Source organism: Lutzomyia longipalpis, chromosome 2 (assembly GCF_024334085.1).
Source record: "Lutzomyia longipalpis isolate SR_M1_2022 chromosome 2, ASM2433408v1".
Taxonomy (NCBI): Eukaryota; Metazoa; Arthropoda; class Insecta; order Diptera; family Psychodidae; genus Lutzomyia; species Lutzomyia longipalpis.
The window spans coordinates 25,410,607-25,430,024 of record NC_074708.1 but is presented as its reverse complement, the minus strand read 5'-3'; the positions used below and the strand labels follow the sequence as shown (position 1 = coordinate 25,430,024).

General features: G+C 35.8%; 1 protein-coding gene across 2 annotated transcripts in view; it reads right to left on the bottom strand.

Annotated features, from left to right (window-relative positions):
* LOC129789723 (uncharacterized) overlaps window positions 1–12,034 on the bottom strand; it is a 274,016-nt gene extending 261,982 nt beyond the window's left edge. The window contains exon 1 of one of the 2 annotated variants that reach the window (XM_055826739.1): window positions 11,227–12,034. In XM_055826739.1, coding sequence (XP_055682714.1) covers window positions 11,227–11,397 — 171 coding nt within the window. In that variant the 5' untranslated portion in view covers window positions 11,398–12,034. The remainder of the gene's footprint in view (window positions 1–11,226) is intronic. The other variant, XM_055826740.1, reaches the window with a different exon arrangement.
* Between the last annotated feature and the right edge of the window lie 7,384 nt (window positions 12,035–19,418).

The following is a 19,418-nucleotide window of genomic DNA, read 5'->3' as shown; positions in this document are numbered from 1 at the left end:
ACGCACTGAGGTAACCTCATAGACGTTCCATTGTGTCTGAGAGTTGGAGACAACAAAAAAGCAAGAGAGGGTTCTTTTTCTGGATGTTAGGCGGCACATAATTCACTCACCAGGTAGACAGGACCTGTGTGTGTACGTCTGGGAGGTGGTGAGTGCGGCGGAAGGGAAGGACCCGTGAGAAGAAGAAAAACTCCGGGACAGCCTCCAGAGAGCCCAACCTAATAAATTGAGTATGGAAAGATTTGCCGAAGCAGAGGGGATAAGAAGAAAAAAACGAGGACACTGGGAATCCTTATCAGTTGAGTGAATCAACCACAGAAGTGTGTTTTGAAGGAGACATGCCATGATAAACTCACGGAGAAGGAGTGAATGAGTCCCCGTATAAAAAAAAGGAAAGAAGCATCGTCAATTTAACATCATCATATGGGGGTTAATAAAAAAAAATTGTTGCATCTTGCACTGGGTGTTGTCAGAAAATTTTAATATGCATAAACATATTTTTCAGCCAGAAGCGCACAACTTGGCCATACATATTCCCAACATAGCTCTCTCTCGCCCCTTCCTCTTTGTAGCCACCATTCCTTGGGAACTTTGTATGCAAAGTGATGGCTAAGATTGCCGCCAGGAAGAGAGTGGAAGGGCGAATAAAAATTTGTCATCAAACGTGTGAAGAATTACATTCTTTTTTTCTTCTCTATATACGCTCTACCATCATACCTTGATATTATTCATATTTATATCATGCACATTAATAACTTTTTTTTTCGTATATATGCCCCCATCTTTCTTCTTTCCCTGCGCTCTTGTTCGCTTGTTTTTCTTCTTTTCCTCTTCTTTCTCCATGCTCTTCTAAAAATGCTACAATTTGTGAATACGTAATAATATTTAAATCGAAAAAGAACAAGGTTGGAAAGAATTCTTCATAGATGGAGATTTCTCTTCCGAACCCAAAGTCCCACAGCAAAATTCACTTCTGCCTTATTTTTTTTATTAATATGTTTTTGAATGCTTTATGAGAATCACTGATATTGCTTATTTTTTGAATATTTTATTTCTAGAATCTTTGAAATTCCGTATTGAATATTTTTTTGTAAAATTTTTTAGAACAAATATTTCTATAAATATATACTAAAGAGACTAATTCAATGAATAGACAAAATTTCAGGTTAACTAATTAATTAAATTTAAAAATAAACCAATTTGGTAAATTAGTTAAGGATATAAAAAGTAGATCATAAACAAATCTTTTAAATATTTTTAAATGTCGTTACAATTATTATTATTAGCAATTTCTAAATTTTGAAATTTTTTTTTGGTTATAACTTTCTGTTCTCTTAAAGAATTTAGTTAGTTCTTTGAACATTAATATTTGTATTGAAGATTCAAATAGAAATAATTTTCTTTTGCGTAACTAACCTAACTTACTGACTTTAATAATGGGAATTAGGTTAGAATTCTAATCTATTTAATTTATTTTTTTTTATTCGAATTTCACCAAAAATATTTTTTTTAAAGTTGAAACCTTCTATCCTATTAAAGAATTTTGTTAATTCTTAATATTTTTACAGAAGATTCAAATAAAAATAAATTAATTTTTATTGGGTAACTAACCTAACTAACTGACTTTAATAATAGGAATTAGGTTATAAATCTAATCTATTTAATTTTTTTTTAAATGAATTCGAATTTAACCAAGAATAAAGACTTATTTAAGTGATAATTAGGCTTATCAAACTGAAAACTCTTTTACCAACTTAACAAACCTAGCTTCCTAGTCACAGCTTAATTCTTTTTATAGAACTTTGAACAATTTTTAAAGTAAATTAATTTAAAAAAATATATTCAACTGCAATTTAATAAATTCGAATCACATTACTGCGAACCAGTTCACGTTGGATATAAAAAAAATATCCCACCGCCCCATGTAGACTATCACTAACTCCTCAAGTCCACCAAAGAGTCTTGTCTTTTCCCTTGCAGTGCACTGGTACCGATAGAGATCTCCATGTACAAGCAATTTAATGGCATTTTATCCACTCTGATGCATAATAAATTTATTAATACCGCGTGTTCCCATTCACTGTAGCACCAAGCAGTGGATATTGGAGTGAAACAGGAAATTTTTATTGTAAAGTAGGAGTTTTAATAGGTACACACTAAAATGATTTATTTGTCCTGAGACACACACAATTTGATTGACGAACTACGTGACATGGCAGCGGAATGTCCCACAATTGCACCTTTTTCTCTGCCAGGTAAAATTTAATTTCAGGTGCAAAATTCATTTCTGGGGTGATGGATGAAAATTTGAAATTCACTCTTGATGCTTATCCTGGGGAGAGAGGATGAAGTGAGTGCGAATTTTGGGCAATGGGTGGTTAAGGAGTATGCGGGGAGAATCCTTGGGCGAGGGAGTAAATTATGGAACACACCTCAGAGAGACAGGTCAACCCCATGGGTCCTTTGAAACTTCGTCACTCGAGCGTCTCTGTCTTGCAAAAGGTGGGTCCATTCAATCTAAAGCTCCTGATGTGTATATTAATATGGATGCTATGTACACACATACATATATAGTAAGTTTTTCCTTTGGGGGTTTGGGTGGCGACTGTGTGCGGGTGAGGTGTGTTGAGTACAGGAACTTTTCCTTATACACAGACACATACTGTGTGTGTGTGACTAAATAGATTTTGCCAGTTAACTCCAACGACCCCCAGGATTCAGTGTGAGTGTGCTTAATATGAAAGCACACGGGAGACCAACCACCCCACCCCCGCCACGCTTGAAAGTTCCTTCATATTTAAACCACCCTCGACCACACTCAATGCCATAGAGTTACAATCTTCCCGCAGTTACACAATATAAACCCCGGCCTCAAGTACAAGTTTTGGGTAAATATTCGTCTACATGAAACGCTGCGGAGGCTCAATTGTGCCCACAACTGAGAGAATTTTCCATGAGAGAGAGCTTTTCCCGCACTATGCGGCTCCACTTTATACCATGGTGCACGTGAGCTCTTCCCCAACCATTCCCTCCTTCCCACCCTGTGTGTCTGCCCTCCTATGCTGTATGGGCTCAAGTGGCAGACACACGATGCTTCATCCGCCACACAAATTACACACCTTTTCTCGCATTTTTTAGGCATCACACCATGAATTTGTAATGGGGCATTTGGCTACACTACACACATGAGAGAGAAAGCAAAAAAAAACCTTCAGCCCCTCCGGGTCAAGGTGTCTAGCCCACAGGGGGTTAGTGTCATTGATGCAAATAAGGTATGTTCAACAAGGAAGGGTTGCGTGTCAATCTTTAAGCGATTTTTACCCCAAAGCAACTGAGAACCTTAAGAAGAGAAAAAAAAACCAAAAGCAGATTGAGAATGGAGATTTTAAGATGTCAAAAAGAATTGATTTTCCCCTTAGATTGAGCTTTTTTTGCAGGTATTGAAGTTTGCTCAGAGCCTCGAACAATTGAACTGATTTAAGAAAATGTATTTTCCATTTATCTACCTTAAAAAGAATTTCTCTTTACTAATTTCTATTATTAATAAAAAAAAGTATTTTGACGATTTTGGATTGACTTTAATTCGTAATTTCTTGTGGAATATTAGAGATTATAAAAAATTCCTTAAAGTTGTAGGTCTTATGAAAAAGAGCAATTATCCATGAAATTTATTTTTATATATTTGAAAAACATGGAAGAGGGAATATGCACGAAGTTCTATTTAAAAAATATACTATGTAGAAAAGGTTCTAAAAATATTTTCATTCTAAAATTAATATGATTTCTGATTTATTAAGGTAATGAAATGAAGCTAGATTAAGTTATTGAAAAAAAATGAAAGTCTCCCTCATAAATAAGGCCCACCGTTAGCTTACATCATATAAGTCCTCTTCTACTTTTCTCCTTTATAAATAAAAGACAAAAATGTATCCTTTCAGTCTGAAATAAATATTTCTAAACTCTACGACATAAACTAATATTAAATTTAATCTAAAACATCTTTAATTAAAAATAATGTTCGTTATGCAAAACATTTTCCGTACAACGAATGAATTTTCAAACCCAAACCGACTTATTTACAACAAAACTCCACCCAATCGTTAAGCAAGAAGAGAATAAAATAGTCAAAAATTAAGCAAAATAGAACGTTCCCAAAATCCAGATTATAAACTGATAAACTCTTCATCCACATCAACACGAATTATTTTGGGATAATAGATACCTCAGCTTGAGCACATAACTTCACCGTGAATTACTATCGCGTCTTTTTGCAACAGTTTATTTTATGATAATTTAATTTACCACCTACTGTTTTGCCTCTTCTTAACATGGAAACATGACTTGGTTGTTGTCTCTCCCCGTCATCGCGCATAATATTCCTTCGCGACTCATTTCCAACTCTCTGTCCAAATTCGCCGGTTGACTGTGAAAACTCCCCGCAATGTTGAAGGTGAATAGACGCGATGTTTTTGCAAAATATAGCGATGAGAAAAAATTGGGGGCTCATCGGCGGAATTTACGACCATGAGATTCAGTGATTTTGTAAAATATTTTTAGGAGAAATCGCGCACCATTTATGTCGCGGAAGAATCACTATAAATGCTTGACAAAAGCTCAACATGATCCAAATGGTTGAAATACTTCATAAAATATCTTGTAAAAAAATCTCAGCGACTAATTATGCAAATTACTTCTCTGTGTGGTGATTTGCGGATTGTTAATTGCTGAAAATTTCAAAGAAAAAAAACATTCCAAAAGAACGTGAAGAAAAGAAAAAGAATCTCTATCTTGCCCCTGTGATGGATTGAGGAGGGCATAAATTAATAAAGCCCCAAACAACTACTGCATTTCGAGGCGGGTTAAGATAAATTTCGTCTTCGCGTCGATCAGACGATAAGAACGGAATTCACGCGGAGTCAGCGGAATAAGCAATGGGAATCGATATCGAAATGCTGCGAGGATTCTTTTTTCCCTACAGCTAAAAAGGGGCCCACGGTGGATGGGAAGAACGAACGATGGGGTGAGGGAGTGGAGGACAAAAGGCGAGAGAGCTCCGGAGGAGCACACACGTCGTCAAGTTTTGGGTGAAAATACATTAGGAGCCATGGCACACAAGATGTTGGATGTAAGCACGGATCTCGGTGCGAGGGGAAGGAGAAAAGAACAATATTGTGTTTCGAAGATCCGTTTTATAGGTCACTGAGCAAAACGTTTAAGTTGTCTATTCTAGTACAATGAAATGTACTATAGCATACGACTCCGGGGATGCTGCCTTCCCACCCCCTCGTACGGATCTTATTTAAGAAATTCTCTTCCAACCCCTCGTATGTGTGCTTTCGTGTGATTTATATGCCTCCTAAATATATGCTTTCATATATAGTTTCAAATTGTCTTACATATTTGTGGAATCCCCAGCAATATATTTCTCCCTGCCGCACCCCCAACCACCCCACCCACCCAAAAGAAGAAAAAAGCTCTCTATGCGAAAAAACAAGCATTGGAGATGACTTTGATACGATGGGATTCACCCACCGCAACCCACTTACAATTTACAATATAAAATTACTTTTATGGTTTACGTTTTATTTTTGCAACCAGAAAAAAATTCTAGACCATGCCTTACGAATGGGAAATCACGCTAAGAGCCAGGAAGAATTCGTACAAGGACAACCGTAAGAAGAAATCCCCCCCATTGAGAATCCTCCCCCTGAATCACCCACACACACACGTGGGGGTAGGAAAAAAAGTGTCTCTGTATTATTTGTGTGAGACACGAGACATTGGAGATAAGGCCACCCCCTCGTCGAAGTTTTTCCTTAAAGTTTTGTGTTGTGCTTTTCCCCGTCGTTTTTCAGCCTTCGCATGTGGCTCCAACATCTTCCGAAAAATATTGTGCACACATTTTCTATGCTCTTACGTGTTTCCACTACATATTCCTAGCTTATATGTACTACACACAATTCCAATAATTCACAAAAGCGCCACACCCCCTAAACAAGAATGCACTGGGCGATGTTCTTAAAAGCTTGTGCCAAGTTGAAAGATGTGTTAGGTTATGAGAACTAGGTCGTTGGGAATTTAGGGAAAAATCTAGATGGAGGATTTTTGTGCATTTATCTGACTACAGACCTTAATCTTAAAGCTCTTTTAGGCTTTTACGAGCCTTGAATTAAACATAAATTGGAAGGAAAATACGTGGAATTTACGTAGGAAGTACGTAGGCTTAGGTTTCCTTAATCAAGGCTTAAACCTTTAAGGTCCGCGACTAATCTAGCGAGTTTATTGAACTAAAAATAAATTTTATGGGTTCCTTTGAGCTCAAATAAGACATTTTTAGCAAAATATCATAGCTTAAAAATTTTCGGTTTTTCGTCCTTCCTGATCCTGTGAGTCCTTGGGGATGTCCTTTTGGGGTCATAAAATGAGGGATTGTAAAGCAATTGTTTTGTAGTAATTTGGATTCAATGTCATAAAATAACTATACAAAATGAAACATTTTCAAAATCGAGTCTTTTGAAATGGACCTTAAAGGGTTAAGTTTTTAAGGCAAACTTAAGTTTTCTAGTAATTTTTTAGATCGACCAATTTTTTTTGTTGTTAAGTTTTTAAGATTAAAAGGTTAAATTAATCTGAATGGGGACTGAAAATATTTTTGAATGATTTTTATGAATCTGACCGTTTTCGAGCAACGAAATTAGTTAAAATCGTTCAAATACAATACCTTCAATACAAAAAAATACTACTACTAAAAATTCATTTAAATTGTAAATTTTACCTAAATTTGATATTTAAGAAATCCCTTATTTAGCAGCTGAATAGTTTAGACTAAAGGACATCCAGCCCTTCTTTTCAAAACTATAAAAAATATTTCATCTAACCTTTTTCTTTAGACAATTTGAAAGCTCAATTAAGTCAAACTTTCAAGGTAATTTTACAGACAAATTGAAACTCTCAAGATTCTACAAAACTAAATGAAAACTTAATATTCTTAATATTCTTAATCATATTCTTCACGCTTCTAGATCACTTAAAACTCACCCTCAAAAGTTTATGATTTTTCATAAAAAATAAAACATAAACTCGACTTCTACAACATGAAAAGATCTCTCTGGGATTCGCCCCAAAAAGAAAAACATCCCAAGTTCAACCACCTTCTTCCCTCAAAATTTAAGCTTATGGATTTCTCACAATTCCAGGTGATTCACAAAAGCTGCAATTCCTCTCCCCAAAACGTGCAGAAGAGAAAAGTCTGATGGAATTGTAAAGGTTCTTGTGAGATTCTCATTGTAGCATCCATGGCTCCTTTTTTGTGTGTGCGCTTCTTCCCGTTAATATTTTCCGTATATCCACTCACCCATTTTCTTCCTTTTTCCTCCGTCAACGAAAATTACTATGCAGAAAATGATGGAGGGATTTTCGGAGCGAAAGAACACCCCCAAAGAGGGTTGGTGTGGGTGTGTGTACCCCCCAAAAAAAAAAGAGAGAAGTGTGCTCTTCGTGTGCCGCCTTGTGACAGGGGAGGGGTGGCTTTTTCTCATTCATACTGCAACAGAAAACTCCACCACCGGTGAAGGAGGATGGCAGTGGAAGAAGATGAAGAAAAAAAAGTAGAGGAATACATAAAATTGAGCAAATATGAAACATTCTTGCAGTATTTTCCATGATTAATTCCTTTGTGAGTATTCTGTCTGTTGAATTTTTATACAGCCTCAGGGAATCGACGGAAATACTCCTCTCTCGGTATACAAGTCGAAAAAGAAACATTCTCTATGAGAGATTCATATATAGCATAAAAATTTCTATATAGTAAAAATAAGAGAACGCGGAGGAACAAAAAAAATATGACAAATCCCATTTCAACCTCATATCTTTGCTATCATATGAGGCTCTTTGCAAAAATGTTAATATATCGCGAAAGAGGGAGGGGTTGGGAACTTTTTTTTTCGGGGAGTGGGGGGGGGGGCAAAACGAAAGAAGTCACTCCCGGAGAAAAAAGCTCCAACGATGCGATGGTTTAAAAAAAATATCATCCAGCGCGAGATTTGTAGAAGAGAAACTTTTCGTGGAAGGCTGAGGGAATGGGTGGTGTTAACACTCCACCAAACCCACTGTGTGATTCCTACTCTACTCCCCCCCCTCCCCACCAAAAAACAACCCGCTGTGAGGGATGAATTTTGCGTGGCGGATAAATTAAAAACAATTTACAAAAGTGGCACAACTTCCTGAACGCTTGGGCGGAATAATTGCGCAGGGGTTTTGCTGTTCTCTTTTTTTTTTCTCAACTTTCCTCAACATCACCCGCACATGCAAAAGGGGGTTAAGGGGAGGAAGGGTGGTACTGTGTGAGTATCTCAACTCTTGCTTGGTTGTGACATTTCAACAATTTTAAAAAGAAATAACATCCCTGACAGGGCGCATTGTTCCAATTTTTCTGCCATGTCTCTTCGGCGGAAGTTTTTTTTTGCGGAAGGAAGAGCGCGCGTGGTTCCATGAACTTTTGCATAAGTCTATGAAGGGGGTTGAAGAAAGTCTCCGCTGTGCGTTGACAGCGAGTTCAATTAGAAAATGTCACCGGCGGCAAAGATTTCAGCAGAAATGGCTCGGAAATGGCAAATAAAATAATAATAATAATAATAATAATAATAATAATAGAATAATAGGGGATGAATATTTGATGCAAAGAATCTAAAGATAGGGAAGAAAGAAAATATCAGGGGTGTAGCTAGAAATCTTTCCATGAAGGTACTACATTAGAAAACAAATTAATGTTATTTTTTATTATTTTTCATTAACTCTTGGAAGATTTTACTAGTCAAGGTGGCCAAATCGAAATTTTTTAATCAAAAATCTATTAAATCGTAATCTATTAAACATTTCATGATAAATATTACATCTGTGTATAGGGAAGTTTCATACTTCAAGATCGTCGAAAGAAAACTTTGAAAAACATTTTCTTTGAAGAGAAAATTAAGGTCAAACTTTTAAGGGTTAGAAACCTCGATCCCCTAAGTGTTAAGGAAAAGTTAGAAATGGATTAAGAAGAATGTTAGGAGCCGAGATTTATAAAAATTATTATTAACCTATGAAACAAAGGCGGAAATATTAAACATAATTCGATAGATTTTATGATTTTTTAGTAAAAAATCGTTGGAAGTCCGTAGAATAAAAAATGCTGATTGAAACTATCAAGTGTTATTGAATTATTAATATCAATTTTCAAACATAGAGCCTAACTACATAACAATTTCCTAGCAATCAGAAAGAAAATTGGATGATTAGTGAAATATTCATAATTTATTAACAATTAAAACTTTTGAAATTCTATTGAAACTCAATTAGCAGTCCATAGACCTTAAGTTTCAGGAACTATCACAGCTATCTATAATATACCTTTAGTCGATAATGAATTTGTTAGAAAAACTAAATGAAGAAGTCACATAAATTCCCAACTAACTCTTCAGAAGTTTTTTTTTTAATGAAAATTGTTTATAATAAAAATTGATTCATTATAAAACTTTCTTTTTAATTCATTTGAAGGATTTGAAGCGTTTAAAACTTTTTTGCTTAAAGTTTTCTTGAATTGCTGAAGCAAATGATTCTTTTGATTCACTTTGAATTACAACGCGCAGTTCTATTAAGAATTGAAAGTTGATTGTTCTATACGGAATATTTTTAATCACAAGTGCAACGAGGTTTAAATCTAAACTCAAATCATCATTTTTTTTCTCAACTGATTAAAATAATTAAATTATTCACAGAGAATTCATTTTAGAAAGCTCCACCCACAGCATTAACTCCAAAATTAGAATTAGAAGAAAACTTTTGAATGAAAATTTCGCTCAAGATTCACTTCAATGCAGAATAAAACCAACACTCAGCAGCTAATAAATTAAATATCGTCGCACATTTAACGACTAGAGACGTGATATTGCGGTGTACTTGAAACCTTTCCACGTTTTGCAAATTTTTCACTGATTTTTCATTGCGTTTCCACGTTTTTCCCCACAAAAAAAACTACGATGTTGTGTGGTATTGAAAAACACAAAATATTTGAAGGAGTAGAAGAACAACAAAAATCGGAGATTTCCACTTCACTTGCCGGCTTTTGCTCAAAATGCAAGAAAATTCTCCCCCAGTGGTGCAATTTTAGGTGTGTGGGTGGGCTGTGTGAAAGCCCAAAAGAGCTCGTGATTTCCAATTTTCCCATCACAACATCCAAACGGATTTTATTGACAAATTTCTATGAGAGAACTTTTTGTGTGATTCTGCTTTTTCCAATTTGCTCCGGGGATTTTGGTTGTGTACTGCACTCTTGCACTCATATATTTTGCCTTTTGCACATAGAAAAATTCAGTTTGGAGGGATTTTCATTTTGTTGCGGAAAAAAAGAGTCCAGTACAACCACGGGGAAAGCATTCACAATTGACTTCTCTCTCTTCGATTTATCCACCAAGTTGACACACACAAGGAGTTTTTAGGGGAGAGGGGAGCAGAGAAAAATCTACGTTCAAAATAGATAAGCAAGGAAAAGTTTTTCCTTTTGTAAGTATCGTAATTTTTCTGCAATGCTCGGAAAAGTCCAATGGGAAACATTTTAACACACATAGCCTGGTTTTTCGTGTATATATGCGGAGATTTATGGTCATGTGACGAAGGGGGAGAGAGAGCACACGGGCGGGAAGTAACAACCAACAACATAGCACAAAAAAAAGGATAAGAAAAATACACATAAAACACTATTTAGTTGATGGTGGAGAAGCACCCAGATGTGGGGCAGAGAGGGTGGAAGTATCGAAGGAGAGCCAGAAGGGAAATACAATGGGAAATGGTATTTCTATTTCATGTACACCACATAAAATATCTTCTCCTACATATTGTTGAGCAACACATAAATCTGACTCTGGTGGAGCATTTTTATGCAAATCCACATCGCACTTTTCTTTTGCTCCACTCACTACCTATAATATGCTACAGGCTCTTGTATGTATGTAGGTATAAGGGAGCTCCAAAAGCTTTTTTTTTCGCACGAAACTATGTATGTTTTGCACTCTAAAGTTTGTGACGTCGTCCACACAGCATAAGGGAAAAACATTGCACATAAGACACACAATTATGTCTACAGCCCCCAAAGCTCCAACAGCAGCAATTAAACATGTGGGGGGTGGGTGGATGAATGGGGGAAGAATGACGAGGTAAAAGAAAAAAAAGGTGGGTTGCCCCCCGTACCTTTTCCAAGCATCCTTCGCGACACTGCTGCACTCGAGACGGCGGAGCCGATTGCTCTGAATGGAGGCCAGAGCTACTCCTGGCTGCCGTGAGTGAGCCCAGCATACACAGCATAGCTGCTGTCAGCCAAAAAACACCAATTTGCTGCATTTTATCACCACTAAACACCATTTTTGCTTTTTTTCTCTTTTAGAATTTTTTCTCTAATCCGCTTTTTCGTTGAAAAAATAAAACTTGCGGAACGCTCAAGATAACACCCAAAAACCAAGAAAAATTAAACAAACACAGTGTAAATCATAAAACTATGCTGCGGGAAACAATGTAAAACTTCTCCAAAATGATAAAAAAAAAATCAGAGATAAAAATGGAAGAATTACAAATTTTCTCTTTTAGAGAATGAAGATGTTTTTTTTAACACTCAAAACAAACTTATTAGAACGCAAAAAAACTTCACACAAAACATAAATTTTTTGTTCACAAATTTTCTCTGAAAACCCCAACACTGGTGTCACACACGTAGCGCGACAATTGGATTTTTTAGGACCAATTTAAACATCCTCCAAGGATTTCAAAATTTCCTTGTTTGCGATTTTTTTTTCAGCGAGCTTTTCACGAGCTTTCTTTTGCAAAAAAAAGCTGCAGCACGAAAATTCGGAGAGAGATGATTTTTTCTCTTGAGAGAATCAGCTCCTATTGATTGCGTATTCGCGGAACACTTTAACCGTGGTTTTTGAGAGCAACGGCTTTAGCACGACCTTCGTGGGTGAGAGCCTAAACTAAACTGTTGGCTGCGCGAATGCAACTAAACCCGAATGTTGTCCAGAGGCCTTCGCGACTTCAGCTGTACCCACATCCCGTCTCTTTCTATTGGATTTCCGAGTGAGATGCCCCTACATTGCAGTGCGGTGTGTAAGAGCATAAACTATGCTCAGTATACGGAGAAGAATCAAGTGGGAGCAAGACAGCAATTTATGCTCACATTTTACCATCTCATCTATCCATCTCCGGCAGAAGGGGACAACATAACCGGGTACATCGGAGAAAGTGATCAAATGCGTAGTTTGTCGTGAATTAGAGGAAGATAGTGCGGTAAAAGAGTTGGACAAAAAAGTCACATTTTACCACTCTTTTTCCCCCTTGCAACATCATTCCTCTCACTCTGCTTCAACATAAGCAGCAGCATGATTTGAAATGAAAAAAAAAAGTTCCCTAAACTTGCGGGGAAAAACGAGAAAAATCAACATGAGAGTGAATGCGACAACTACATATAGGCATGTTTGGTGTGCTATGTATGAAGGAGTTGAATTGAATTTGCATTAATTGAAGCTTCCCGGAGCAATGAATGAACGAATGAATGGGAGACAATTTAAGGAACAGCACAAAACTTGAGATTAATTAAACCTAAAATAATTATTCCTAATTAATAACACCATTCCATTAGCAAATCTTACGGGATGTGTGTCATCGGGAAGCTCTGCGACAACCCCCCATATATGTATATACGATGGGGGGTCGTCTTTATGAATTATGGATCACCCCCCAACACACACCTAAAACGGCTGCAGAGTTTGCTAATACTAACATAGCGTGGGGGAGGCAACAACCCCCAATGACGGGAAATAGGGGTTGGCAAGTAGGAGTTTTCAATCTCACAATCCCCGTGACACAGATTGCGGGGACGACGGAGGGTGGTGGGGGCAGGACAAGGAGCCCATACTATGCGAGGAGGGTATATGATTAAAGTGCATGTCAATTAGTATCGATTCTCCCTTTAGTATTATGAATTACCCAAGCTCGATGGTTCACATTATGGAAATACCACAAATTCCACCAAGCTATTGTACCACCCCCTCCGCCTTCCCTTCTAGGTGAATTTCTTCCACACAGAGAGCACACACACCCCCATTACCCCCGGTGTGATATGTAGATAATTAATAAATACAAGAATTTCCTCACTGTGCTGCAACGTGACTCTGCTAGACTTGCGGGGGAACAATATAAAAGTTGGCAGTGAATTGCAAAAATCTCTGCATATCTCTCCACATCCAGATATTGCCATCCAATGCATTCAGCTGTGCGTTCTGTTGGGGATACCAAAAGAAGAGGAGAGGATGGTAGCGCAAAAGAGGTGCGATGTGCAACAGAAAATTATTCTCACTACACCGTGTACACTGTAAAAATTACCAATTTTATTTCAGCGAGTTTTTGTGTTGGGGATTTGTTTTACAAATCTGCTAAAGCTATATAGGAACTACACTGGTAGAAATGGGATGTAAAATTTTTTTTTTCATAACTTAGCATTTCGTAACACGATCTGACGTTTATGCGTTGTAATTTGATTTTTAAGCATTTCGTAGCCTAGAAATTGAAAGGTGTTGAACAGATTGGAATAGAAAAGGTAACTTGGAATATTCTTTATTCCTTAAAGCTTTAATTTAGCTTCAGGGCCACAATATTTAATAAAAAAAATAGTTTTTTGTTTAATGGACGAAAGAATTTTTCTAAGGAGTGTTAGTCTGAAGAATATTTTGAATTTTTAAGAATAATTAGAATGATCAGAACAATGACAAATAAACCGAATAGTAGCGGATAAGTAATCGGAATATAAAATACGAATAGTAAACACCTCATAAAATTTGAATACATAATAATAAAATCCGAATATTCTGAAAATTAACAAAAATTCCGAATATTTCCAATTCATCTCTTTTAAATCCAAATATCAGAATATTTTTATTCAAATAGTTGCCCCTTAAAATTATCCCCTAAATTTATATTTTCAAAGTTTTAGGTTTTGTAGTTTAGCTTTGAACTAAATTTCTCAAAAAGCTGTAATTTAACGGGATATTTTTAGTAGATATATTTATTCAGTTATATTCTGAATATTTATTTTATTTCTTTCTAGACTTTTTTTTAAGTCTCCGAATAATTTTTCATAATTATTCCGAATATCCTTTTTTATCCGGATAAACACTCCTAGTTTTATTTAGGTATTTCGTATTAGGCATTTAATCTTTAAATATTTTATCTTTTTAAATTTATTTAAATCTTTTAAAATTATTTAATAAACCAAAAATCATCTTTTTCTTAAATTAGGTATGTGAATGAATCTTTAGATCAAGAATATTGGAATATGAAAAAAAAACTTGAAATACATTGAAATGAATTATCAACATTTTGAAAAAAAAAATCTATTAAAAATTCTTTAGAATAGGGGATAGAATACTTAGGTAAATGCTCCTAAACGAGGGAGACTTCAAAAATGATTTTTTTTATTTTCAGAAAAATATATTTAAAACACCTAAAATTACTTTTCGGAAAAGCTAAAAAAAAGTAAAGAACAAAGAATTTTAATAAGAATAAAAACCCAATCAAAATTCATTTAAAAACAGTTCTATGTATTCTCATTAAAAAATTATCCTTTACTTAAAATACTTCTCAAAGAATATTTTAAAATTTCCTTCATGAATTCACTTTAATAGCTTAGGTTTGTACGTTACGAAGAAATCCAATCTAGGAGATTTTAATAAAATTATGTTTTTCCTGGAAGACAAATTTAGAAAATATATTTCTGAGAAATGTTTTCAAGATTTTCTTTTTTTTTTATCTGTGTAAAGGACGCATGGATGTGCGTTTCCATGCCATGCCGTGGATACACTGCCCGAATCCTCGCGCCGGAGTTATTTCTTTTCGTGCTTCTTCTTTCCCAGCAGAAACGGGGCAAGAGTAGAGCCGACCAAACACCCAATGCATGCATGAATCCGGGCAAGTCGGCTCACAAATTGTCGACAATGGTCACGAGGAACCTAATTATGTGTACCAGCCTTGTGTCGCGCAGACATCCAGTCGCACTGCCTCCAAGACATTTTATGTACAAAACGCAACAGTAATTAGCGTGGATTATGTTTCTGTTGATTTGCTTTCCATACTTTTATCTCATTTTGTGCTTCCCATGCGCTCGAGCTTTTTTTTCTCTCCTGCACTTTGGGCTGGTTTGTTGTGGTCTTTCCTTTCTCTCGGACTCCTCTATGTTGCTTCAGCACTCCTCAAAATGATAACTTTTTTTTGTGAGTGTTGTTGTTGTTGCCCAATTTGCGACACAGTGCTGAATAACAACCAAAAAGATCCCCTTGAGGAAATCACGCTATTGCTCCTCGCCGTCCGTGCGATGAGAGCGATGAGAGGCATGAGGGGAAAATGGGAATAAAGAGAGAAAGAGAGAAGATAGGGAAAGTTTCTTTTGACACTTGCATAATTAGTATGCACATAGTGAAAACATTAATTCTCTGTGAGTCCAAACACAAAACAATTGAAAACAACTTTGATTGAATTTGCAAATCCCAGGCTTGCCATAAAGTTTACCACCCCTCACCCCCACCCTCTGTTTCCATTGTATATGTACGTGTATATAGTTTGGCCCACCCCCTCCAGGAGTAGCTTCTCATCCACATGGATTCCGTCGTCCCTTTGAACTATGCACAAGACTGGCAGCTCTTCCTCTATACCACCAACACTTGCCATGGGTACCAAACAGTTTTAGCATACAAGCAAGCAAGAAGATGGTAGCTGGGAAATGGTCAACTTTATCCTCTCAAACAAAACTTAATTCACATTTCCGTACACTACTCACATATTCCGTATATATGTATGCATGGGGCTGCAAGAAGCTCACTACTACCCCTCCTCTGTTTTTCCACTAAAACCCTCCCAACTCACCCCATTCTCCCCTCGCCCCAGAGTGCATGCATATAATTGTACGGAGGGAAGAACAACCACAACAGCTAAGTACAATATCTTGAGCAAAGCACAAACTGCATACAAGCGACCCATCCTCGCAAATGGCGGAAGGGGTGAGGCCTCCAGACGACCCCAGACTAAGTGCGAAACTCCGTGGGATGACAATGAATCTTCTCTTGCCTCGCACCACACAATCCCCTAACGATCCCACCCAAGGAATCAACGAAGATTTGCTACTTCTAATTCTATAAAATACACACACACACAGGATCCCCCGCCCCGGGATGAATTGAACTAAAAGTTCCACATCCCCTCATGCTTTTCCTGGGATTTTCACATTGCAAATATTTATTATTGAAAGTTTTACTTTTCGACCTCGCACGGACAATACGCCGGAGAAGCCCATTAATTCCTAAATTCACACAGAATTATTCATATGACTCCATCTAAGCTAATCCTCCCCACACATATAGAGGGGATGATGAACTATTTAATTTTAGACTTATATTACCAAATGGATTGTCTTTGAGTGCAAAAACCTCTAATTCTTTCAGCCAATGAAATTTATACTTTTGTTAATTCTGTTTAATTTTGGATTTTCCGCAGGAATAAATTTTCAGTTAGTATTAAAATTTAAATAATTTATTAATATAAAATAATTATTGCAAAAAGACGGAAATGCATAAAACAATAATTTTCATGAATTAGTTTGAGGTGGAATATTTCAATATTAATGTTGATAATTAGTTGGTTTAATTTTAAATTATTAATCAATGCTTGACCATTTAATCTGTATTTAAAAAAAGTAATTTTCATTATTAAAATCGGCTCAAAAATAAATCAGAAAGGTCCTTTACCTCATGAGAATGGTGGAAAATCTCGTAATTAATTATTTCTTAATTTAGATGAAAGTTATGCCTGAAGTTATGTCGAAAGAAGTTTTAATTAGCCTAAGATTAAATTTTAGGATTTGACATTAAAATATAAAAAATTGCAGTTAGAATACTTAAAGGACCTTATGCAGTTTTCTGGAATTTTTGATACAATTTTTATCATAACTGTACACACGCAGAATAAAATGCTGTTTTAAAATTTTAACGAGGTTCTTCATGGATTTTTCTTGCAGTTTTAAATGCATTTTTAACGTAATTCCCTAACGTATTTTTAATTTAGGTCTTTATACAATAATAACGCAGTTTTAAATATATTTTTGAAGTAGTTCCTAATTCATTTTTAATTCAGTTCTTAAAACAGTTTTAACGAAGTTTTAAAGCAGTTATTGATGCATTTTCTCGCAGTTCTTGATACATTTTTCTTGCAGTTCTTAATAGATTTTTCAACGAAGTTTTAAAGCAGTTCTTGATACATTTTTCTTGCTGTTCATAATAGATTTTTAACACAGTTTTAAACAGTACTTTATGCATTTGAAGGCAGTTCCTTATACATTTTTACCACAGTTCTTAAAGCATTTTTTTTTATTATTCAGTTTTTATTACAGTTTTACCATACAGTTTTTATGCAGATTTTTCTGATAGTAACCATGCAGTTTTCCTTGTAAGCATGCAAAATACATTCAATTTTCTCGTTATATTGAAGCACCTAAATGCATTTTTAATGCAGTTAAATACGCACTTTTCCTGAAGCCTCAACGTTGAAATTTAATAAAAAATTTAAAATTTTGCAAAACGTAAACATTTTAATTGTTCTAAAACTACTTTACTGCAAAAGAATCAAAACTTTTCAATTGGGTGAGTATTTTGTTAATAAACAAATATCGAAGCTTAGCAAAATGAAAATTTCCAGATGTTCTGAAAACTTAATCTCATAGGTGTTGTATTCCAAATTGTATACCGGTAATGGATTAACGACTTAGATTAACTTTTACAACACACCGTTGAGGGTATTCTAAACAAGCAATTAGAGTTCTAAAATTTTTATTTTCTATAATCCTCCCTGGAAATTCGTCAAATATAAAGTAAATTCTTTGACATAGCCCAGTATTGATAAGCAAAATAATTCTCTTTGTGCTATTTGATGAATTAAAATTGAATTGATAAAACAGAGAGATATATGTAGGTATAAATTAACTTGATATTTAATTTAAGGATTTATAGCGATTATGGTGCTTCGGAAAATGTAATTCAAACTGCCATTGAGCAATTTTCTAAATTGACTTTAGTAAAATGATGCTCTTTCAGGTTAATTATGCAATGAAATTTGAAAGCTTATTTTCCTCTGTGTATGTGTATCATCCAAACATGAGATTTTAGCCGTGCAATTTTCATAAACTCATTGGCAAACTTCATCACAATTGAGTGCAATTTATTCCACGATGGAAACAACCCAATTGGTTTAAAAATAAATTGAATTTGTGAAAGTAATTTAAATAAAACTGATTATATTAAACACAATCAATCGATTAACATTATTTGCAACAGCAACAACAGCAAAAAAGTAAAGTGAAGAATGAGTGGAAAAATGTCCATGCAATGTAATTAAATGGAATTCATTGTTATATCCACGAGTATTACAAAACTTTCGTGATTTAGGGTCACATTTGTGGTGAAAAATGCATACGATTAATTTGAATTGGACATGGGGGTGGAAAAATTTGGGGATTTTCCGGTGGGTGGGGGCGGGGGGGGGGTTTGAGCATTTAAAGTTCTCTACTGCAAAAGCCTACAAATTCAGCAATAGAGCGTGGATTAATGATGTCGTGTGGGATTAAAATTTGAGATATGGTTGAGTTCAGCGTGCGGATTAAGTATTAATTTGTAATCCTTGGTGTGTGTCTGACGAAGGAAACCGTGCACCATGAAGATGGGGTTTCTGGGGGGTAGTTTAGCACCCCTAAAAACTTGCGGTGTACTCATCAAAAGTGATGTACTCTTCGTGCATCGTGTAGCAAAAAGGGGGAAGGGGGCAAAGAAGAGGGTTGAGGAAACCAACACTTTGCACCATAAACTCCACTTTTGGGAGAACAAGCTTTTCGGTTTTGGTGCAACGACAAACTTGTGGAATATCTTACAATATATACACACATAGCACACATACTTTAGTAACACATAAATCCAATATTGTCATTAAAATCAAGAAACTTAGTTTTACTTTTCAATTTTGCATCCTAATTTCATGTAGACGTTTTATGTTTTCCTTCCACCCCCTCACATTTACCCTAAATCCCCATTCACCAGCCAAGTTGCCCAGTTGGTGCTGAAACTTTGATTGTACACCCCCACCCAGCCCCGTCATTGAATACCTGCAGCACTGTGTTTTTACCACCCTGATGAAGAGTTCCACAAGTTGCTGCGGGGTTGTCTCTCCTGCTTGACTTCGCGCACTTGGTGGAATAATCAGAAATATTTCCCACTTTCAGCTTTATGGTGCACATACACCCACTTTTGAGGAAAACTTTCATGTGACTGAGGGGTCGTCTTATCAAAATAAAATTAGTG